The sequence below is a fragment of the Rousettus aegyptiacus genome, unplaced genomic scaffold, assembly GCF_014176215.1.
Source record: "Rousettus aegyptiacus isolate mRouAeg1 unplaced genomic scaffold, mRouAeg1.p scaffold_m13_p_9, whole genome shotgun sequence".
In the NCBI taxonomy this organism is placed as follows: Eukaryota; Metazoa; Chordata; class Mammalia; order Chiroptera; family Pteropodidae; genus Rousettus; species Rousettus aegyptiacus.
Genome location: NW_023416312.1, coordinates 59946330 through 59971451, shown reverse-complemented (window position 1 = coordinate 59971451; position 25122 = coordinate 59946330). Strand labels below are relative to the sequence as shown.

Below are 25122 nucleotides of genomic sequence, written 5' to 3'. Positions count from 1 at the left end.
GAGGAGGGAGGTAGATGGGGTAAAAGAGTCAAATATATAGTAACTGAAAGAAATCTAACTGTGAGTGGTGGACACATAGTGCAATGTGTGTGTGTGTGTGTGTGTGTATGTGTGTGTGTGTGTGTGTGTGTGTATATATATATATATATATATATATATATATATGCCTTACTGCTAAATTGTACACCTGAAATTTACTGGAATTCATTACCCAATGCTACCATATTTTTAAAAAGAAGGGCAAATAATTTTAAAAAATAAAGGCTTCAAAGTATAAATGAATGAATGAATGAATGAATGAATGACATCGAATCAGGATTTGGGGCTTTTAGCGATAGTATTTCATACATTTAATGTTGATTTTTGTATACGTGTGTCACTCTGCAAAGACAACCTTTTCTCCAGTTATCTAAAGGCAATCTTGGTTTAGCTTTCTGTCTCCTAACCACATTGATTCTGTTTTCAGTAGAAATGTGGTTTGTGTTTGTGTGTTTGTGTGTGTGTAATCATGTTACAAATATAGGATTATATTATTTCATTGTGCATGGAAGCATTACTCATGGAGGGCATGGTTTCACAGATCTCAGTGATGGATCATCTGGAATATTCTAGTCCAAGAGTCACAAAACCACCTACAGCTGTTACTTTGAAACTTTGAGCTATCCACTTTGTGCTGTTCCCTCATAACTAGTGGTAGTATGTTGCTTCTATTTTATGTGGATTGTAGCTGCTTTTCAAGTGGCCGTGAGAGACCCTTCAATATAGGATATGTAGTTAGGAGTATTTGGGCTAACATAGGATTTTGCTTACGTCTAAGGGTTCCAACATTCGGCGAATGTGTCATGCCTTCAATTATGAATTCTTGCTCCAGAACTGGGTATCCAAGCCTAGAAATTAGAAGGCTTTTAAAATTTGCAATTAGTTTTGGAGGATTCTCAGAGATGATTAAACTGTAGGAAAATAACATCTATGAGAAAAGGACAAAAGAGTCTAGAGTCACCTAATAATGTGAAACTCTAATATGAAGGACTATTATTTTGAGCAGTTCACAAAACAATTCATTGGAGTACAGAAAGAAAACACTGAAACATCAATATATTTATTTTTCTCATTCTTTTAAAATTTTTATGTTGGAGAATTTTAATATGTATGTATTATAATGTATATATAGTATAATGCATAAAGTATACATGCACAATAGTCCATGTATATAATCTACAAGTACATATACATATACTGGGGCCCATGCTCAAAAATTTCCTTTTTTACAGATAAGAACGTGCAAGTAAAAATTTTATTTAGAGGACTATATGCATCTCTTCTTCATCATAAGGGTGTTTTAGTGTTTTAGGGGAGATGGGATTGGTTTAAGTGGGAGCATAAGAGATTCAATTAGATTCATTTTATTTTAAAAGAACAGTACTTATTGATGATACAACATATATTCATATTCAACAAATATTTTCTGAGTATGACCTATATAACAAAAAATGCCCCAGGCTCTGGGAATATAATGGTGAAATTAGACAGTCACAGTCATTGACTTTATCATGCAATATAGGAAGGCAGTTGTCAATCGAATAATTGTATATTTAAATATCTCATCAAAAACAGATAAGTATTATGAGACAGATCACAGCAGGCTACAAGAGAATAAATCAAAGCACTTTATTCTGAGGTTTTTGAGAAAGGTTACCCTGAGGAAGTGACATTTAAGCTGGGGCCTGTGGGACTGATGGAGTGGTTGACTTGTGAAGAAGAGAGAAGCACCTAGATGGAAGGAGGGCATGTGTGAAGGCCCTCAGGGGGCATATGGTGAGTGAAGGGCATTGCCACACAGGGACAGGTTCTCAGACATAAGGGAGGCTTCAGAGATGGGTCTGCCTAACAGAGAGATGGAGTGCAGGTTAACTGACCGCAGGAGCTCTGTCCTCCTTTGATTCTAGGGGGAAAAAATCATAAACTAGTTGGAGGTACCAGAGGGCCACAGGAGACAGCAAGAAGGTACTGGCTGAGAGGCTAGGCACAATTGGAACATTGCGTTCTACCCCAGAAACATTTCCAGAAACCTCAGGCAGTGCTCTCTGTGTGGCCCTCTTAGCATCATAACTGATAAGGGTAAAAGGCGTTGTGTCTTCTATGCCTGAGCTACAAAATTGAACCTTTCCTTTTGGATTGCCATGAGAATTTCATGAGCAGTAGTCAGCTATAGGGCTTAGTAGTGTGTTGTGATCATGTATCTCCCTGAGCTATTTGAAACAAGAGAGTGTATGCGCTATCCTTTTGGCAAAAGCAGAGGGTTTGGCGATAAGGTAAATGAAGTAGGTCCAAGGGTAATTGCAGGAAACGGGGCTGTGGCTCCAGGCTGCAGAGAAGCTAAGTGGGAGGGCACTATTTGACGGTCCATTGTAGCTGTGCCTACCCAGAGGAGGGGAGGAGGACAAAGGATACCAGAGTTGGACACTGAGCATGAAAGAGGAGTGAGAGACACAGGAAGTGCTCCCGACCAGCGAGGGCGGAAGGCAGCAAGGTCCCCAGCGCCAAGAAAGAGGCCAGAGGAGGCGGTGCGGGCCCCACCCTCTCCCCTCGCAGGCGCTGGCGCGAGACGTTGCGCGGCAGCAGCGGCGGGCGCGAGCTGCAGCTGTCAGGCCACCGAGGTCCAAGCTGCCCCACTGAGGACGAGGAGGCAGCAGAAGTAGTAACGGTGTATCTGAGAAGCTGGCCTGTTGGCGCGCAGAGCTGACTGCCTGACGCCCGCGGCTCTCTCTAGTCTCTGTTCCATTGTGTCGGGTAAGGTGCCACTGCGTGGGCAGGGAGCGCGGCCAGCAGTCAGGATCCGGGAGGCCGAAAGGTGGGGGTGGGGGGCCTGGGGAAAGACGGAGAAAGGGAGGTCTAGGTGATCCCTGGGGGCACTCGCACCTTGAGACAGGGGCCTTGGAATTGCAGGGGTAGGAGTTGGGGGCAGGTGACGACGGAGGAGGCGTTGCTGAGTAATCCGAGCTGCTGCCGGAGCTGTGCAGTGAGGCGCAGGGCTCCGTGGGGAGCGGGTGTGGCTCAGTGCGCATGCACCACAGCCGCTGGTTTTAAGCGCTGGGAGTGAGGTGAAAGGACCTCGGTCTCAGGTAGTTGAAACTATGCGTGAAATCTCACTTTCTAGATCCCCAATGATAACTTGTTAGCTCTACAAAATGAATCCAGTGCGTCAGAAGACTTCCCCGCTAGGACCCCCTCCCGCAAGCATCAGGCTGTAGTGGAAACAACCTACCATTTAAGGTAGAGGGTCTCAAAGATCCAATTATTTCTTATTTGTATTGATTTCTGCACAGATTAAAGAAAGTCTCGCCTAGTTCTCCAGTGCAGGATTAACAAATATTGTGCGAGGAATTAACAGTGAGTTGAGTAGCATCAACCAGCGTGTCACCATATGAGGGACTTTCCCCACAGCTCCAACCATGGCTCCTCCCCTGTGCAGATTGCCACCATGGCCACTCTCATCCACTGCCTAGCCTTCTCCTGCTGTTCTTCCCCCACCTCTAGCTCTGCAGTACACATTCCTTTCAAGACTCACTCCCAAACAATCTGCGCTATGGCTTTGAGCATCATTCCACCCATGACAATTGAACTGACGTCGCCGATTTGCTTTTCCATCTCTTCATTATCACACTAAAATGTACTATTTTCAAAGGTTCAACCTCTTTCTCGACATTGAACTGCCTCCTCCCCCATCTCTCCCTCCATTCCCAACTAAATACAATCAGTTTAATTCAATCAGTTTAATCTGGCACAGCAGATTCAGGTTTCAAGTGTGATGAAGAACAAAGAAAGCCAATGAGTATGGGTTGCACGAATTCTTAATTCACATTACTGTCCCAGACTTAGACTTTAATTGGGGGTAAGGGGAGTGAATAAGCTATCATTAGAGAATGCTTGTTAATCTATTTGAGGGAGTAGAGTAAGAAAAGGGAATTGCATCTCTAGGATATTTGAGTCACTTAAAGCCAGATCTGTCTCTGAATAGGACCAGAATCAGAATAAACAATTTAGGCCAAATGCTAACCTGATATGGGACTAACCTGATATGGAGGGATGGATAAGGAATTTGACTTTCCTATTAAATGTACTTAGGGTTATCAAAGAATTATTTTGCCTACTTAATGTTATCTTCTTTCAAGGTTTGACAAATTTGGCATATTCTGGGGGAGGAAAAATTGTTTGATTTGCCTTTATACTGTGCTAGTTCTTTTTAATTTAAGTATGTGCTAAAGGATATCACACTCATTTCAAACAATGATTTTGATAGTGGTGGGATGCCAGTAACCACTGAAAACACAAAGTGGAAATAATTTTTCCCTTGGTTTTGATAGGAATGGAGAAATTTCTATATTTATTTTTAAAATGTGAGGGAACAGGGAGGGAAATGAGCATTTCCACCAACTTTCAACAAGTGGAATTCCTATTAAGTCCTGCCTAGAAAGTGATCCAGATAAGTCCATAACTTCTGCTCTTTAGTCACCTTACAAATAATAGTATTTGGGCATCTTATAGAACTGTGTATCTATTGTACCTTGGCATCATTTCAGAGGCATTATTTCTGGACACCTACCTAAACAGTTAATGAACAAATATTTATCGATCAGCCATATGGAGGACCCTGGTGCTACATGCTGAAGGGGCTTCAAAGACATATACAAACAAGGGCCTTATTATCCAGGAATTTAAAATTTGGCTGTGTCGCAAAAACATACTTGGGAAAAAAGTTGTGTTAACAAAATAAGGCAGTATAATGATACTCTCAGCTGTAAGCCATGAGATGTGAAGCTTATATGTTAATTTGTAAACTTGCCGATAAGTCCTTGCCTGAAACATGTATGCATTTCCAACAGTGCCTACACCTAGTGAGTGCTCAAGCGATTAAGCTTTGCAAAGTAGATTAGGTAGGGAGAAACCAGAGGTGGAGAGAAAAGAGCCAGGAAACTTTCATGATAGATGCAAAGAGATGTGGGCCAAAATGAGGATGGCAGCAGAGGACTGGAAAAGGATATTCCAAGGAAAAATTAGCAGGATTTAGTGACTGAAGGTGAGGAGACAAGCCTAAAGTGTATTCATTTCTATCTCCTGTGAACAAATGGGAGTTGGAGACAGCAGAGAAGTCAGAGGGTCACCTTAGTAAGAACACAGCACACAATAGGCACTCAAATGTTTTCACAAGCATCAGTGGCAGGATTGGACCAGAAGACCCTTAAAGTCCCTCCAGTGCTGAGGTTCTGTGGTATATGCAGATGCTCAAAATTGTCGAGAAACAAAGCATTCTCAAATATGGAAGAAAAAGAAAAAGAATCTTTGTCCTCCCACTGGCAAGCCCTTTCTGAGAAGGGTTAATACCAAGTCGCAAGGACCCCACCAGCGAATGAAAGGAGGTAGAGGAACAAGAGGAACAAAAATCTCAATCCAAAAATTTCAGTAAATGTTTACAAACCTTTGAAAACTTTGTTATTTATTGCCCCCCCCCCCCAGATCCTGTAAGTTAAGTAGGGCATGTATTATCAGCTCTATGTTTATACAGGAAGATGTTGGAACACAGGAAGATCAAGTGACCTGCCCAAGTTCATAAAATAAATAAATGAGAAAGCAGAGATGAAGACTCTTGTCTCCTGTTTGCTGCCAGCCCAGTGCATTTGACACTGAACCACATTGCTTTACCTCCCTTTCTCCTGGTATAGTGTCTATGTAACCAGAAGTTATATGTGTACATGATCACAAAGGGGATGCACAAGCAACTGAAGCATTATCTCAAATAGTTATTAATATTTCTTCATTATTCCTGGAGCTGAGTATTTGGTTTCCGTACACAGTCAGTCTTTGACCCATTATCTGAGTGAATCCACAGCTGGGAAAGTAGAGTTAGTGAGTTGTTTAATGATATGAACACCTGTGTGTTAGGAATTTAAGGAAGCTCTTTTGACATGGACCCTTAATACTTTCAGTATTGTGCTCAAGATTGTACTTCCTTTGTTACTCTTTTAAATGAGAGTTCAAGAGTTCTGCTCTGTAAGATTATCCAGTATAAAAAATAAAGAAGTGTGCTATCACTTGTTTCATCCCCATTTAAAAAAATGTTACTTGAGCTAGTTCTAAAGACAGCAGTTTGAAAGGAAAAAAAAGGACAAAAATCAAGAATTATGGGAAACTTGAGAATTTTTAGAATAGATATAGACTAAGAAGGAGGATAAAGCCTATCAATTTAAAAGACATTGTTTAAATTAATAATTACTAATTTATATTTCTAATAAATCCCTTGTTATATGTTTTATCTGTATTTGAAAAAAATAACAAGATTATTAAGCAGCAGAGATTTCTTTAAAAGCTTCTTTATTCCTTAGTAAGAAAGAACACTCAATAAATGTGGGGACTGTTTTTATTTTTAGACCTGTACTCTTGATACTGATTAAATAAGACTCTTGGCATAATTAACTATAATGTTAAATGAAATTGTGTTTGAATTTAATAAAGCCAGCTAAATACCAAAACCTATGTTCAAGACAGATGATCAAAACAAATGAGTAAAATAATTTACCAAGAGAATATATTGTAAGCAGGGAACCCACAAACATAATTATTTCTTCTCCAGTCTTGTGGAATCAAATATGGAGACAAATTCAAAGCAGATTTGTGAGTGCACTAGTAATGTCTTGGAGATGAGAACATTGGTAGCTATAAAAAGAAGGAATTTCATCTCTGAGATAGAATTTCAACATATCTTAGACAACTCTATGATTTCCCTTTCCTGAATATCACCTACTTTCTTTAATTAACTTTGAATGGAGAGACAATATAAAACTTTAAAATTCATATAAAGTACACTCAAGTTGGGCCAAGTTAAAGTTCTTGCAATAAAACTATTTTGTCCATGTTAAGCATTTGTAGCATTTCTTAAGTATATTTGTAAAAACACATTCTCTGTAGGAAAGTTGAGTTTTTTTTTTCCTGATGAGTATATTTATATAGAGAGACTTAACTTTATTTTATCATAGATTTTTTAAAATAATCTTTCTTGATTTGTTTTTTAGACCTCTCAAAAAAGAATAAAACAACAAGAAAAAGACAAGATCGTGACAAAGACCCACTTGGGTAGGTTTATATTTTATACTCAACTGGGTAGGTATATATATATATATATATTTTTTTTCATTTAATATCCTAAAAATGAATGTTTCAAAAAATATATAGTTAGTACACATGCACACCAATATAATTTTAATGACTACTGAGTTTTTTTTCTTTTTAAAATTACATTTCAAATGTGTTTGCCTCCAGAGGCTCTTTTGTATGTGCTTTTTTGATGAGTGATTAATTTTCATCTCTTCGGGTCTCTCGCATAAATAACACCCAATTAACATCATCATTGTTGAGTTCCCACAATGGACTTAGTGTGGAAATACCTAACAGAATCTAGGACAAAGTAGTCATTTGGTAAATATTTGATCTTTTTATCTTAAGATGCATTCTAGGTATTTCATGTATAGACATGTTGTGGAGGTAACAAGAAGAGTTTGGTATAATTATTATCACTTTAGAGTTTACAGTATGTTTCTTTAGTACTAGTATGGAATTACAGCCTAAATCTTAAAGTTAATAACCTATTCAAGATTTTCTTCCTGAATGATAGCTGTTACATTGGTACCAGTCAACTATCATCAACCTAAGTGCTATTGATCCATGAAGAAAAGATTATGGAAGATCCTTTACTTGTGAGGGTATCTGAATCAATGCAAGTATAATGGGGCAAATGCTGAAAGAAACTTGACCTTTTTCTCTTTTCCAAGTTCTGGAGTCCAGTTTAATTCTAGTCCAAACCTCTACTGACAATTACAGCTAATGCAGGCTTCTCTTCTCAATAATGTTTGGGTCCATCAGGAACAGACATTAAACCCTAAAACAATTTCATACTATTTGCCTCTTGTTTGGAACTTTTCAAACCAGAAGCTAGAATGGTTACCTATTTGAGTAGAATTCCTGTTCTAGGCTCTCTCATCTAAGAGAGAACAGGGTCTTAACTGAACCAAATTGCAGCACCATCTGCTAATCTGTTTACTCATGGCATTCAGCCATTTTCCTGGCACAGGTAAGAGACCTCAGTAAAACAAGACCTATTTTCCCCTCTTATGCAAAATTAGCTTTATTCCTTCTGCTGTACTGATTCAGTTAATGAGTATGAATCAAGAAAAACTAAATTAGAAGGCCTCATAATTCAGAGAAATTTACTCTGAAGTTGATTTCAGTTTCAGGTTTAACTGTTTTCCCTCCTGCTTTTTCTTTTATTTTCTGGTTCTCTAGGTTATAAACTCCTTCCTCCCCATCTGGTGCTGCAGCAATGAGTGGGAAATCCCTGCTCTTAAAGGTCATTCTCTTGGGTGATGGTGGAGTTGGGAAAAGCTCGCTTATGAACCGTTACGTAACCAATAAATTTGACTCCCAGGCTTTTCATACCATAGGGGTAGAGTTCTTAAATCGAGATCTGGAGGTAGATGGACGTTTTGTAACTCTCCAGATCTGGGACACTGCAGGGCAGGAACGTTTCAAGAGCCTTAGGACACCGTTCTACAGAGGAGCAGACTGCTGCCTCTTGACCTTCAGCGTGGATGACCGGCAGAGCTTCGAGAACCTGGGTAACTGGCAGAAAGAATTCATCTACTATGCAGATGTGAAAGACCCTGAGCACTTCCCTTTTGTAGTTCTGGGTAATAAGGTAGACAAAGAGGATAGGCAAGTGACTACTGAGGAGGCACACGCCTGGTGCATGGAGAATGGGGATTACCCTTATCTAGAAACAAGTGCCAAAGATGATACTAATGTGACAGTGGCCTTTGAAGAAGCTGTCAGGCAGGTGTTGGCTGTAGAGGAACAGCTGGAGCATTGCATGTTAGGTCACACTATTGACTTGAACAGTGGCTCCAAAGCAGGATCTTCATGCTGTTAAAAATAAAAAGCCTTTTAAAAATATACCCAAAATTGGTCATTTAGTCATATAAGAATTACTGTGCCCCTCTAAGAGTGCACACACACACACACACAAAAGGGTAAGAGATCAGACTGTAATGTTAATGAGAGCCTTTCAAAGTGAAGTTGTAGAGCAATTTTTTAAAAAGCACTTTATTAAGCCAAGTGTATTTTGTGTGATTTCTGCTATTTCCTTCTTGTGTGTATCAGGACATTTCAGAAAGCTTTAGTCCTGAGAAATTTAAATACTTTTCAAATCACAGTTAAAACTTAGAGCCCAGAAACATGAAAGAATTAAAGAACTATAGCTATTCCTTAAAAACATTCCATTAATCAACTAACAACTGTCACCATCGACTCTTGCCAAGAAGTTTCTGACATGTCCGCCAAAGGGGGGAAAATAATACTTTGAGCAGTAAAAATAATAATGCAAATGAGGATGTCCCAAGTTTGAATTATAAGGAGGTTGTAATGATTAGGAATGCAAAAGTATAATGATTTATACTGCCTTGTTTAAATCCTCATGTATGGTTTGCTCCCATCTGAGCTTTTCAAAACATACTATCTCAATAAAAGAGACACTAGTGACACTGGAAATCGATTATACTCCTTGTCTTTAAAGTAACAGGGTACTCGGGAATGGATTATGTTTAAATATGCCAACCACCCTTGCAGATAATTGGTTGGTCTGCTTTTACTTCATAAGTCTACTTTTGCTGCACAGGGATGTTGCTTTTCTCACAACCCCTTATCAATTTAGCAGTGCTGCTTAGTATATGGCTTTGGATGCAGTGCTCTCTGCTCATAATTTTGATGGTCCTTTGTTCTGCCATGCTGTACTTTCATAGAAGCCTTCAGAAAAGATTGGGGGATAATGGGCACTTCTCACAAGGTTCCTTAATTTGAATATTTATTGTAGAAGAAGAAACTGATTTCTTGTATGTTGTACTGTATGTTCAGATGGCCAAAGCGGGACATTGAAAGTAACAAGAGAGCAGACTTTAACCCAGTGTTAGAATGATTTTCTCATACTTAGAGTTGTCTAGTGGAATGAACTGCCTTAATAGTGAACTCCCTTCCAGTAAAAAATATTCAAGAAGATGCTGGATGACCATCTGTTAAAATAGCATAAAAAGAATTTCTGTACTGGCTAGATGTTTGGTTTAATGCCCCTTCCGCTTTAACTTCTCTAAATCTATAAGCTACAAACTACATTTCAGTGCCGTGTTATAGTTAGATGTATCTTAAGACAACAGCTAAGACTATGGATAGAGACTTTAAAAATGCTCAAATTATTCTGGGATTAGCATTTAACAGCAACTACACAGCTCTGTCTTTTGCTTTTGCACTGTGGCAGGAGAAATTCTTGAGATCTGAGTAATCACTATGTGCCCTGGTATAAACATCGTATTAAAATACAAAATTGATTTGTCAAATTTTGATTACCATGACTACCAGCTATCTATATGTAGTCTGGTTCTTGTCAGTTGATCTGTTTGTCCTGCATAGCTTTTAATCTATACTTAAAAAAATATCTATGATAAAAAAAATAGTGATCCAAGTTAATGAGGGACAGTTAAAAATGACCCCAAAAAGAGCTCTGGGCTAGGGAAGGGGTGGGAGCTTTTACAGGAATAGAGCCTAGAACTCTCCATTGTAACCACATATGAAATCAGCCTTACATGGGGGACCCTATGTGCTTTAAGAACTCTGGGACCTTTTGGCCACATAAACAACTAGAAGACAATATTTCAACCCAGTCATACTTAGTATTCTCAATTTAAATGTAATCCTAACCCCATTGTCCAACTAACTTTGATGTCAGAAGTAAAAGCCAGAACTGGAACCCCACAGCTCTTAAGTATTGGTCCCTATCCTGCCTATGCCTATAGCCAGCCACACTGGTTTCCAAGTTCTGTGATCATTTTGCTACAGTTGTGTTAGGGTGAAAATCTGTATATTAGCACTGTTAAATGCTAATTGTTTTTAAGTGCATGAGACCTGGGGCCTTCTCTTTCTACTTGCACTCTGCTTATAATAGTTTCTATTTGTAGATCTCAGGCCTTCATAAAGACCTCCATCCACTCATGAAAGTACTTACCTCTATTAGAATGGCATGTGGTCATTTAAGTAAAAAAAAAATTATGTGAGTATCCCATTCATAACTCTCCTGTCCATCTAAGACAAGTGTTAATTTTATTGGGAGGTCAGCTGTAGCCCCTTTCCTTTTAGCCATACCAACTTGTTTTCTGCCAAATCACTACAACTATCATAATGAAAGCACTTAACATTACATGACAAAATCAGTGTCATTTTGGTGAGTAACACTCAGTGCGGTGCTGATGTATAATTTGGGTGAGATTAAAATACACCAAAGGCTGAAATTTGAGTACCAGGAACAATGCATATAAGCTTAGAAATTGTGCAGTGCAGTATTTTCAAGGGTTTTTTTTTGTGAACACTAGATTTTTTGAATAAGATATTTCTAATTGGAACTACACTGTTTTTCAATAGTCCATTAAAATATCATACAGAATATTTATTTAGTTTATTTTCATGTATTTGGCTAACATTCAGGGAGCCACAGATTCCATATGTCTTCAGTGAATTGATAAATTTCAGGTTAATTTGTGCCTGCCTCAGCCATCTCTACTCTGAGGTATTCCAGAATCCTCTTGTTGCAGGTGCTGCTAAAACTCAAAATTGTGTATCAGATATTTTGTTTCAACTGTAAAAAGTCCTGTGTTAAAGTAAATAAAAAGTGCATTCTGAATAACCAGTATACACTGTTTGTGCTTCTTCTCTCCCTCTCTCTTTTTGAGCAACTGGTAAACTTGACAGACAGTGCTCATTAATCAAGTCACTCAGGCTGCACTGCATGTGGCCTCTGGATCACTTTTCTTTTTTCATGTGGTGATCCACGCAGCCACTATTTAGTGAGCTCTTCTACTGATTGGGAAACAAACTCAAAAGATTAAGGTGGCGAGGTTCTTTTATTTTATGCCACTTTTTAATGCATGAAGAGTATTGGGACTGGAAATTGAATATTGACTCTCCACTTTATTTCTTCATTAAAAATTAAGGCAAATTAAAACATCACAAAATATAAACAATATACATTTTCCCTTTATTTTCTTGACTGGTATACTGTACAGATCTTAGGAAACATGAAAATATAGGTGAAATAAGAAAACAAAGGATAATTTTGTTAAATATTCTGTTCACTTCCTTCTCAAATATTATACTTTAAAGATTAGCATCCAATGGATTGAATGTCCATAGTGGTAACTTTTAAATTACAGACTCAAATCTCTCCACAGCACAGAACATCATTATGTTGATTCCATCTGTCACAAATTTAACCCTCTTCTCTCCTCCCTCTACTTTTGCCTGTCGAAACTTTGGACAGTCGAAATTACAGTGGGAAAAAAACAGAATTTTTACCACATGTACTGTTTCCATCTCTGAGGATAATCATTTAACAAATTATTGGACCCTGCTTCAAATATTGCACCTGAAATCCTTTTGATTAGGCTATGATGATGAAACTTTTAGGCTCTAGAAGATCGTAGATTTATAAGTCTCTTAAGAATGGATTTGCTCATCCAAAGCTGATATTTTAAAAGCAGAAAACTAGCTGTCTTTGCTGTTTTTCCTGATTCATAGCTCAGCAGGAATCTCCTTCTCTTGATGCCTTAAGAAATAGTAAGAATCTCATTTTAGGGAAACAGTTTGGCTACAGTCCTTCCAGAAAATAGAGAGTGTGGACTAGATGGTTTCTCCTCAATTCTGTAATTGAATTTTTTAAACACTAGAAGTTTAAGGCATTGGTTCCAATAATTTCAATATAGAATTTGAGGTGGGCATCTCTACTTTCATTTGAATTAGTTGGGGTAGTTCTAATTGCAATAGTTTTTTTTTTTTACTTCGATGATCTAGATAATCATTTCACTTTTTTCTCTCCTTGCTACGGAGATATAGAATTTATTACAGTGGAGTACTTTTCCTACTCTTGATTTTAGGGCAGGTAAACTGTGATATCCCTTTTGATAAAATATTAATGTATGTGCATAAGTTTTTCCAAATTAGTCTCTTCTTTTTCCCCTGGTTTTATTGAGGTATAATTGACAAATGAAATTGTATAGACTTAAGGTGTTCAACTTGATAATTCAATATATGATTACACAGTGAAATAATCACCACAATCAAGCTAACTAATGTATCCATCACCTCACAATTACCTTTTTTTTGCTGTCTTTTTAATTTCCACAAGTTATCATCACCAGTAAAGCCTTCATTCTTTACACGCTTTTTAAGAAAAGAAAGGGATAATGATAGAAGCTAGGCATATCTAAAGAAAGAAAGGTTATTAAATGTCTCCTTATTGATATATTTGCAAAAACTGGTAGGCAAGGATCTGCCTTTTATTTTGCTGGTGGAGGTGATCATGCTTGTGCAAGTTTTGTTTTGTTTTGTTTATTTGAGGGGGTGAGGAGTTAGTTACTTAGCTCTTTTCCAGTGGGACTAAGTGTCTTCACAGCTCAAGATGTGAAGGAATTGTCACATTTAGTCATATAGGAACTGCTGCAGTGATCTGTTTGACTTCGTAAATTGTTTTGTCTTCTCCAAGGCAACACAGAAAATTTTGGTTGAGCTATATTTAAGTGCCTTTTTAAATGGTGGGTTTTGTGAATACAAGTATGTGTATTTTTCAGTCATCTGTCAATTCCTTTCATACTCTATGAATTATAGATAATGTGTAATGAGTGTCACCATAGCACTCCTGAATTTTAGTCAGACATGCCAAGCTGTGCTTCTTTTACTTAATCGATTAATAAAAAGAAATTGAGAAATGCTGCCTTAATGAAAGAAATAGCTCTTAATTCAATATTAGGTATGTTGATTAGAATAAAAATACAAATCATGCCTTCCTGTGGTGCATCATGAGGAAGCTACAGAGAGGCTTATCTCTTCTCTTTTCTCTTTCATTTTTCCTGGCTGCCTTATAAACAGCATATCCAAGGCTGTGTCCTGTAATATATTGCTTAATATAGAACCTGTTGGTAGATGAAGAAGTGTTGGTATAACATTTGAATCATCTTTTTTTTTCATTTGTTTCCAATGGGAAAACATTGTCACCCATAAATACTTTAATACTTTGTCTTTATTTTTTTTCCTAATTACAAAAGTTATACATGCCCATGGTAAAAAAAAAAGGAAAAAGAAAGAAAAAGAAACAGAATAGCAAAATAAAGGAAAAAAGTCATCTGTAATCCTATTACCCTGAGGTAACCAGATATTTATACTACTTTTTAATGTGTATTTGAATATATGTATATAATAAAATAGATGTCATATTACATGCACTGATTATAATTTTTCACTTAATAATAAGGGACTTTTCTCTAAGTCACTATATATTCTTCTAGGAATTATATTTATGCTTGCATGATATTCTATCTATTGCAAGATTTACCATAATATTGTAACCAAACACTTACTGCTAGACATTTAAGTTGTTTTCCAACTGTCTCCTTTTTATAAAATAAAGCAGCAGTGAACATTCTTAATATTATTCTTAATTCACATATCTGTTTATTTCTTATAAGTAAAATTCTGGCTCAAAGTGTATGAATATTTTTATTGCTTTTAATATATAGTGGTGAAGTGCCCTCTAGGAACTTATCCCAAATTACATCAACACTAGTAGAATAAGAGGAGGCCTATTTTTCTAAACATTCATTCGGTCATAGAAGATTATCTCCTTTTTAAACTACATTTGCCCAATTTAATGGATGAGAAATGAGCTCATGTTTTGATTTGCATTTCTTTCACTCTTTGAGAGTAAATAGTTGTTCGTGTATTTGTTGACCCTTTTTTTCTTGAATAAATAACCCATTCTAGTCCTTAGCCTATTTGTAGTGGGGAACATTCATTTTTTAATTGATTTCTAGAAATTCTTTATATGTATAATGTATACTAACCTTTGATCTTATCCATATTGCTGGTTTCCTGCAATTTTCTCCCATAGCTCTTCCCTTTTAACTTTGTTTATGATATATTTTTTAAATTATTGAAAGGGTAATATGCTAAGAAAATAGAAAACTAGGGAGGAGAAAAGAAATGTCTATTTGATCCATCCTTTGTTCCTCACCATATTTGAGACTATTTAGTTATTTTCATTTGGAGAATTATAAGTCTAAACTTGTGTCACTAGGATTAAAAAATGGTAGAAAACAAAATACTCATTCACCCAGCTTCTTTAACTGCACAATGTCAAATGGCTTGTTTGATTTGGGTTTATTGTTTTGTTTTGTTTTGTTTTTCAGTGTAGTAAAACTTATTTTTTCATTTTTATTTTTTTCAATTACAATTGACATTTGATATTATATGTTTCAGGTGTGCAGATAGTGGTCAGACATTTATATAACTTATGAAATGATGCCCCCGATAAGTCTAGGTGAGTGTTGTTATTTTTAATGAACAGATTATTCTGAAATCTTATATGAATAAAATGATAGTAATAGTTTAGCTATCCCACAAGGGGGCAATGAAGACCTGTTAGTGTTCTCCCATAGACTAAACATGGAGACCACAGATTGATAGAGCTGAAGGGGCACCTCAGAATCATCTATGTAGTCCATCCAGAAAAATGGAAATCTGGATGAGTGAAATGACTTGTTCAAGATCACAAAGCTAGTTAGTCAGAGAGCTTAGTCCTAGGTACTTTCCAGTGTACTATTCTGTGATTTAGTTAAATTGATGTAAACTATAAACACATACATTTTTTCCGAGTTTTTAATTTTGTTTTGCATTTTGAAATAAGACTCACATAACAACATTAACCTTTTTTTAAAGTGTACAATTCAGTGGTATTTAGTCTATTCACAATTTTATAAGCACATACATTTTAATCTGGATTCAAATCCCAGTCCCACCAGTAAATAGGTGTTATTACCTTAGGCTAGTTATGTAACCTTTCTCAGCTTCAGTTTCTTCAGCTCGCCTAAGTAGAAAAATGATGTCTTCCTTAACAGGTTGTTGTAAGGATTACTAGAAATAATATGCACAAGTGTCTTGCAATGTGCTTGGCATAGAGTAGATGAGAAATAAATTCTTTTTTTGCTTCAAGATATTAATCAGCTGCTTCCCATCTAGTATTAGCATATTTATTTCACATTAAGAATAAAAATAGATTCCAGAATAGATTTTTCTTTTCTTATGACTATTACTGCATTATCTATATTGAATTTTAAATGTGCTCAAGAGATTAAAAATTATTTTAAAATAAAAACAACATAGGTTCTTGTGACATAATTGGCAAAGGATTGCAGTATTTGATAGATGCAAAGATCCTTTTTTAAAACCGACAAGTTTCTTAGAGGAATTTTGAAAAATGGAAGATAATTTCATTTTAGGGGTGAGGTACAGAAAACATGGTGATGTGTGTGCTACTTTAGATCAAATTTTGGAACTGACTTAAGAAAATGACACCAGTCCCCTCTTTTTATAGATATTAAAACTGAGGAACAGAGAGGTTAAGCAAATTTCTGAAGACCCACACAACTAGCCAGTGACAGATCACACCGTAGAGCTTTCATCTCCAGCTTCGCAATCCAGTGCTATTTCAACACACCTCACTGGCTAAGGCCAGGGGTTTTTTTTTTTCAAAATTTTCAGCTTCCTTGAGGTATAATTGACATATAACATTGTGTAAGTTTCACTGAATTACTATTTTGTTGCTGTTGTCGTTATGGTGAGAACATTAAAGTTCTATCCTCTTAGCAACTTTCAAGTATACAATACAGTATTATAAACTGTAGTTACCATTATGTACAACACGTTCCTTCAAATTTATTCATCTTATGTAGTTTGGGAGATGCAGAAGACATAGGCATGAGTAAGGAATGAAACCAGAGAGGCAAAGACATGAAAAGCAAAGTTCTGAGCAGAGCAGGGTTCAGGCTTCACACAGTAGAAGGGAAAGAAGCAAGTAGCTCTTGCCTGGGAGAAATTTCTTTAGAATCAGACATGTTTTTATTACTCCTCCTAAGAAAGCAACCCTAGGAGCTACTGAGAAGGTATGTCTCTCCAATAGCCCTTGCCTAATTGAATAAACAGAAGCTACTGAAAATTGTTGAAATCAGAGCTACTGGTTTTTGTTAGCATTCCAAGCCTTTAAAGGTCTAATTTAAAATTAACCAAATTACTAAAATCTAAGCATCTCTAATAAGAACAAAGAAAGAGATAACTGATGAAGAATTTTCATTAAAAAATACAATCCTTCAGTTTCACATTCTTTTAATTTATTTTATATAGAGGCACAATAAGAAAAATAGTTATTGGCAATTGTGAAAGTTGTGGATTAATTATATAGCAGTTGTTAGCTTTTATTATTAGCTTTATCTCAGGCAAATAAGCTTTTTGATCTGTAGTGTTATTTAGATTGCCATGGCTTTGTCCTAATGAAAAAAATTTGTGACACATTAAACTGAACTGGAGAGTTATTGTCTCTCTGCCTAGAGTACTTTTTTATTGTATTTTTTTCTAAAATACCTTAGTTACAGTAGTAAAAACTGATTTATCTAACATTCTGGCCGAAATTTTTCTTAACTTGCATTTAAACCCTTCAATATTATAATGAGCATTAATATTTGTAAAGATTATCCATAAACATTGTAGGAGGTTAATTACTTACTGGATCATCAAAGGAAAAAAAGAAATATTATTGTTCAGTCTATTCCATTATGGAAAACAAGTATTCCATGTATAATGTATATGAGTATGGTTTGTATGGTAACATAAACCACAATACTCTACATCCCTGGAATGGAAAGTTCATTTTCCTTTCTTCTCTCCTTCATCTGTATTTTACAACAGAATCTAATTTCAGAAATAGTAGAAGGTTTCTCGTCAAGATAGAAGAGTAAGTAAATGCTACACTTGTCTCCTTTCACAACTACATCAAAATTTAAACTACATCAGGCATCACTGGCAGTTGCCTGAAGTCTAGCTGAACAGAAGTTCTACAATAGGGAACACACAGAAGAGACCGCCTCAAGGTTGGTAGGAGGGGCAGAGATGTGGAACATGTTGGTCCCAAATCCTAATGTGGCAGTTGAGAATCAGGAGGGATATCTTGGCTGCAGAGTAGGGGCACAGGAGTGAGGGGTCCAGGCCCCACACTGCACTCCCCAACTCAGGGTTCCAGTACCAGGAAGAGAAGTCTCTACAATTTCTGGCTGTGAAAATGAGTTGAGATTCTTTCTCAATGAAACAGAGGGCAGTTGAAGTTGCAGACATACCTCTTGAGGGGCCTGCCTGCAGACTTACTCACTGATGGACTCACTCATTCTGTGCTCCTGTGTTGGGGCAGCAGCTTGAAAGCTGCCAGGGACATACAGGGAGGAACTAATTGTCTGGCTCCAGGGTGAAGACTATAGGGGCAGTTTTCTTCCAGACAAGTGCTGGCAGAGGATATTGTTCTGTTGTTGAGCCCTCCCCACTCCTGGTGAGCAGACACAGTCAGCCACAATAGCTGAGTCTCCATCAACCTGGCTAAAACAAGTCGCCCCACCCTGGTGATTCCCCGAGACCCTGCTCTACCCAACTTGTGGAACCACCCAGCTGGCTTCTAGTGGTTTTTCCATGCAGAGAGGCTCATGCTGCAGCCTCTCCTAAAATCTCTCAAAGGTTCACAAAACCCACAATCAGCATCCGGCCTCAGCATGACCCATATTTCTTGCTAAGTAGCCTCAACCCATGCAAGAATGGCAGCTTGCTTTTGTTCATGTCTTGGCCTCTTGAGGCACCTCCAAGGCCAACATGGGTGGAAGCCATCTGTAGATTTCTTGATGGCTCTTTCCCAGTGGCCCCAACATGGCAAGGCTGGGGCTGAACTTAGCCTGCAGTGGGGCCCCTCCCAGGAACACCCAAGGCCAGAATGCCTGGCAGCTGGCTTTAGACCAAGCCAGAGCAACATGGGAGCTGCATCCAAAGAAAACACGCCCAAAGGACAGACTGGAAAGGCACCAGAGCCCTGCTAAAGCCAATTCTGATCCGTAGGGTCAGCACCTCACAGGCCAGTCCTCACAACTCGCAAGCCTGAGGATCAATCACTCCCATAGATGTGCAAACAGCAACAAAGGTTCAACTATAACAGGGGGCACATACATACACACAAAGGACACACCTGAAGCACCTGGCTCAGATTAACAGAGAGAATGCGCCACTGGACCCCACAGGACACCTACTGCATAAGGTCATTCTACTAAGATCAGGAGACATAGCAGCCCTACCTAATATATAGAAACAAACACAGGGAGGCAGCCAAAATTGGGAGACAAAGAACGATTTCCCAAATAAAAGAACAGAACAAAGATCCAGAAATGTCATAAACAAAATGGAGACAAGCAATCTACTAAATTCAGAGATTAAAACACTGGTTATAAGAATACATGATCTCAGTGAGAACTTTAACAATGAGATAGAAAAAAAACATTAAAAGAAACAGTCAAAAATGAAGAATACAATAACTGAAATGAAGAATACATTATAGGGAATCAACAGTCGATTAGATGAGAAAAGGATCAAATTGGCAATTTAGAATAGAAGGTAGAAAAAACACCCAAGCAGAACAACAAAAAGGAAAGAGAATTCTCCAAAATGAGGATAGTTTAAAGAGCCTCTGGGACGACATCAAACATACCACCATTTGCATCACAAGGGTACCGGAAGGAGAAGAAAGAGAACAAGGAATTGAAAATCCATTTGAAGAAATAATGACAGAAAACATTCCTAACCTGGTGAAGAAAATGGACATACTAGCCCAGGAAGTGCAGAGTCCCAAACAAGAGGAACCCAAACAAATCATCATTAAAATGTCAAAGGTTAAAGACAAAGAGTAAGTCTTAAAAGCAGGAAGAAAAAAGCAATTAGTTACCCACAAGGGAGCTCCCATAAGATAGTCAGCTGATTTCTCAACAAAAACTTTGCAGAACAGAAGGAATTGGTACAAAATATTCAAAATGATGAAAAGCAAGGACCTATGATCATAGTTACTCTACCCAGCAAAGCTATCATTTATAATTGAAGGACAGATAAAGAGCTTCCTAGACAAGTAAAACCTAAAGGAGTTCATCACCACCAACCTGTATTACACGAAATGTCAGAGGGACTTAAGAAGGAGAAGGAAAAGAAGAAGGAAAGGGAGAGGGAGAGGGAGAGGGAGAGGGAGAGTGAGAGGGAGAGGAGCGTGAAGCAGTTATAGGTATAGGGTACTGGTACGCTTTCTCTTCTCTTTCTCTGTCTCTTTCTCTTTCTTTTCTCTTTCTCTTTCTCCTCTCCTCCTCCTCCTCCTCCTCTCCTCCTCCTCCTCCGCCTCCTCCTCCTCCCCTCTCCTCTCCTCTCTCTCTATCACCCCCTCCCTATCTCTCCACCCATATATATAATAAAATGACATAACTACATATCTATCAAAAATTACTTCAAATGTAAAAGAATTAAATGCTCTAATCAAAAGGTAAGGTGACTGAATGGATAAGAAAACGAGACCCTTACAAAGACTGCCTACAAGAAACTCACTTCAGATCAAAGACACACAGACTAAAAGTAAAAGGAAGGAAAAATATATTTCTTGAAAATGCAAATAAAAAGAAAATCTGGGGTACCAATACTTATACCAGACAAAATCAACTTTTTAAAAAAGCAATAAAAAATAAAAGACAAATAAGGATGCATTAAAATTTAAAACTTTGCGCTTCAAAGGACAATATCAAGAAAGTCAAAAGATAATACACAGAATGGGAGAAAATATTTGCAAATCAAATCTTTGATAAAAGATACGTATCTAGAATAATGACCTCTCATGTTTTATAAACTATATAAATGTCTAACCAAGGTACTGTATACTTGAACTAATAATAAAATAATTTTTAAAAAAAGAACTCCTAGGTCCAGAGGAAACATGGTGGAGTGAGAGACATCCCCAGATCTCTCCCCTTGAAATAACAATAAGCTGAACATCGAAAACTTAACAAAAAATCATCCAAACTGCACACCAGCACGTCTTAGTGTGGGATCTGCACATAAAAGCTACCACAGGTCAGAACCCCAGGTGTTGGGTGGTGGACAGGGAGAAATAAAGAAACTGCCTCTCGCAGCCACCGGAGTTACCTGTAGGAGGAGGGGGAGGGGAGAAGGTGCAGCGACTTCCCTGAACTGCACTTCCTGGGACAGTTGTGAGTTCCACGCATCCAGCAGCAGTGCCCAGTCATCAAGGCAGAAAGGAGAAAAGCAGGTGGCAGAGAAACAACAGTTGATTTTTACCAGCAGCAGCTGCAAAGTCAAGGCTGAACTGCAGACCACAACCCCCAAACAAGAGAGCCCCTCCTCCCATACCCTCTGAGACCGAACACCACGGAGCCCCAGGGCAATCTAAGCAAACACTACTGAAACTGTTGTAAAAGCTAAAATAAATGAATGGGACTACAACAAACTAAAAAGCTTCTGCTCAGCAAAAGAAATTGTCAACAAGGTAAAGAGACAACCATCTCAATGGGAAAATATATTTGCAAGCAATGCCTCTGATAAGGGCGTAATATTCAAAATATACAAAAAAACTCATATAACTCAATAACAACAAAATAGAAATGATCCAATCAAAAAAGGAGCAGAGGACCTCAACAGACACTTCTCCCTTGAGGACATACAAATAACCAACAAACATATGAACAGATGCTCAAATTCTCTAGCTATTAGGAAAATGCAAATCAAAACCACAATGAGATAACCATCTCACACCTGTTGGAATAGTTATAATCAACAGGACAATAATAACAGATGTTGAAGAGGATGCAAAGAAAAAGGAACCCTCATACACTGCTGGTGGGACTGCAAATTGGTACAGCCACTATGGAAAACAGTATGGAGGTTCCTCAAAAAACTAAGAATAGATCTACCATCCCTCTACTGGGTATTTACCCCAAAGACATAAAAACTCATATCCAAAAAAATTTTGCCCACCAATGTTCATAGCAGCATTATTCACAGTGGCCAGGACATGGAAGCAACCAGAGTGTCCTACAATAGATGATTGGATAAAGAAGCGGTGGTACATATATGCAATGCAATATTACTCAGCCATAAGAAGAGATGAAATACTGTCATTTTCAACAACATGGATGGACCTCAAGATAATCTTGCTAAGCGAAATAAGCCGGACCGAAGTTGAAAATCACATAATATCACTTATATGTAGGATATAAACCTAAAAGCAACAAATGAACAGAACAAACAAACAGACTCATGGACATGGACTAGTGGTTACCAGAGGTTCAGGGGTGGGGAATGCGCGGGTAGGTTGACAGTTAAAGGGAGTCAAATATAGAGGGGTAGGGGGAGCGAGAAGTGGATAAAGGGGATCAAATATATGGTAGCTGAAGGAAACTGGACTTTTGGCGGTAAACACACAATAGAATATACAGATGTCATATTATAATGTACACCTGAAAATTATATAATTGTATTAACCAATGTTACCGCAATAAACTTAAGAAATAAGTAAATAAAGTTAAAAAATATCAAATAATAGAAAGACAATACTATCATTGTATAGAAATAGAACAGAATAGGTAAAATGAGATATACAAAATATAAATATAAATGAAACCAAAAATGTGTATCATATGCCAAAATTGGCAGAGGAGTGCCAATGATAACATTTTCTTCTAGATATATTTTACTAATAAAGGATATCCTTTTTTATTTGTTTAAAAAAGAGATAAAGAAGCACCCAGTAAACCCACTTCTGGGTATTTATTCAAAGAAACTCAAAATACTAATTTGAAAAGAAATGCGCATCCATATGTTCCGTGCAGCATTATTTACAATAGCCAAGATATGGAGGCAATCTGGATGTCAATCAATGGATGAATGAATAAAGAAGAGGTGATACATCCTCAAAAAAATATTAGCAAACCAACTTCAGCACTATATTAAAATTATAATAAGACCAGGAGTCTTAAGAGTGGTGCTAAGTACATAGAAACAGACACAGAAAGGCAGCTAAAATGGGAAGACAAAGAAGCTGAAACCATATGAGTGAACAGAACAGAGTTTCAGGAATAATAGAGTCAAGCAATATAACAGAGTTCAAAATACTGTTTATAAAGATGTTCAATGAACTTAGGTGAAGTGTATATGAATTCGGTGAGAACTTTGACAAAGAGATAAAAAATAAAAATGGAAATGGAAAAGATGAGGATTGAAAGACCTATATAATGGATGGGGAGGCCAAGGACACTCAATCAGAATGGCAAGAAAAAAGAATGCCAATACTATAATAATAATTTGAGAAGCCTATGGGACACTATTAAGTGTAAAAATATCCATGTCACAGGGGTGCCGGAAGAAGAACACGACGTTGAAGAACTATTTGAAAAAATAATGATGGAAAACATTCCTAATCTAGTGAAGGAAATAGATACACAACCCCAGGAAGCTCAGAGTGTACCAAAAAAGAGGAACCCGAAGAGGCCCACACCAAGACACATCATAATTAAAATGCCAAAGGTTAAATACAAAGAAAGAACCTTAAAAGCAGCAAGAGAAGAGCAGTTAGATACCTTTAAGGGAGCCCCCATAAGACTGACAGCTGATTTCTCAAAAGAAACTATGCAGGACAGAAGGGCTTGCACAAAATATTCAACGTGATGGAAACCCAGGATCTACAACCAAGAATACTTTATTCAGCACAGCTATTGTTTAGAGTTGAAAGACAGATAAAGAGCTTCCCAGATAAAAATAAGCTAAGGGAATTTATCATCACTCAGCCAGTATTACAAGAAATATTAGAGGGACTTCTTTAAGAAGAAAAAAAATGTATCAAAAATAGGAATAAAGAATGGTAATAACTACATTCTTATCAATAAGTACCTCAAATGGAAAAGAATTAAGTGCTCCAACCAAAAGATATAGTGACCAAATGAATAAGAAAACAAGACCCCTATGCTGCCTACAAAGACTCACTTCAGATTAAAAGACACACACAGACTAAAAGGAAGAAGATGGAAAAAAGATATTGCCTTGATGGACCTAGAGGTTATTGCACGGAATGAAATGGATCAGATAGAAAAAAAATAATGTATGATTTCACATACACTTGGAATCTAAAGAACAAAATCAACAACAAAAAGTGGAAAGAAACTCATAGATACAGAGAATTAGAGGGATACTAGATGGGAAGGGTGTTTGGGAAATGACAAAAAATGGCAAAGGGATTAAGAAGTACAAATGAATAGTTGCAGAATAGACATGGAGATGTAGAGTGTAGCATGGGGAAGATGGTTAATAATGTTGTACTAAATACGTAAAAGGGAAGAGGGTACTAGATTTAGTGAGATGATCACTTTGCAAGTTATGAGTATCTCTGATCACTATGCTATACAACTAAAATTGGTATATGGTTGTATGCCAACTACAACTGAAAGAAAACTCATAGAATTGTACAATGTAAATATGAGCAACTAATTGTCTACTATATTTCAATAAAACCAGGAAAAAAAAACAGCATTGTACTGGCATCAAAACAGATACATCGATCAATGGAACAGAATAGAGAGTGAAGAAATGAATCTATGCCTAAACACTCACTTAATATATGACAAAAAGAGGTAAGAATATAAAATGGAGTAAAGACACTCTCTTCAATAAACACTGTTGGAAAATTGAATAGATACACAGGGGAAAAAAGTGGACCACTGTCTTACACTGTATACAAGATTAGACACCAAATGGATTAAAAATTTAAAATTAGGAACCCCCCCAAAAAAAACAAAACTTCTAGAAGAAATCATAGACAGTAAACTCTCTGATACTGCTAACAGTGATTTCTTTTCAGATATACCTCCTTGGGCAAAGGAAACAAAAGAAAAAGGAAACAAAATGGGACCACATCAAACTAAAAAGTTTTGTACAGCACAGGAAACCAGCAACAAAACAAAAAGAGAACCAACTGATTTGGAGAAGATATTTGCTAATGGTACAACTAATAAGAGGTTATATTCAAAATATATAAAGAACTCATAAAACTCAACAAGAGAAAAAAAAACAATTCAATTAAAAAAT

General features: G+C 37.2%; 1 protein-coding gene across 1 annotated transcript; it reads left to right on the top strand.

The window, feature by feature from the left end:
- The first annotated feature begins 2309 nt into the window (after nt 1-2309).
- On the top strand, nt 2310-11773 carry RAB9B (RAB9B, member RAS oncogene family). The gene is made up of 3 exons (XM_016133280.2): nt 2310-2790; nt 7068-7128; nt 8335-11773. Exon 3 carries the CDS (start codon nt 8372-8374, stop codon nt 8975-8977), a length of 606 nt encoding a protein of 201 aa, XP_015988766.1. The 5' UTR covers nt 2310-2790; nt 7068-7128; nt 8335-8371; the 3' UTR covers nt 8978-11773.
- The last annotated feature ends 13349 nt before the right edge of the window (nt 11774-25122 follow it).

Bases quoted from the DNA above. Each gene is read 5' to 3' on its own strand.
- RAB9B (XM_016133280.2), top strand. From the start codon at position 8,372: ATGAGTGGGAAATCCCTGCTCTTAAAGGTCATTCTCTTGGGTGATGGT.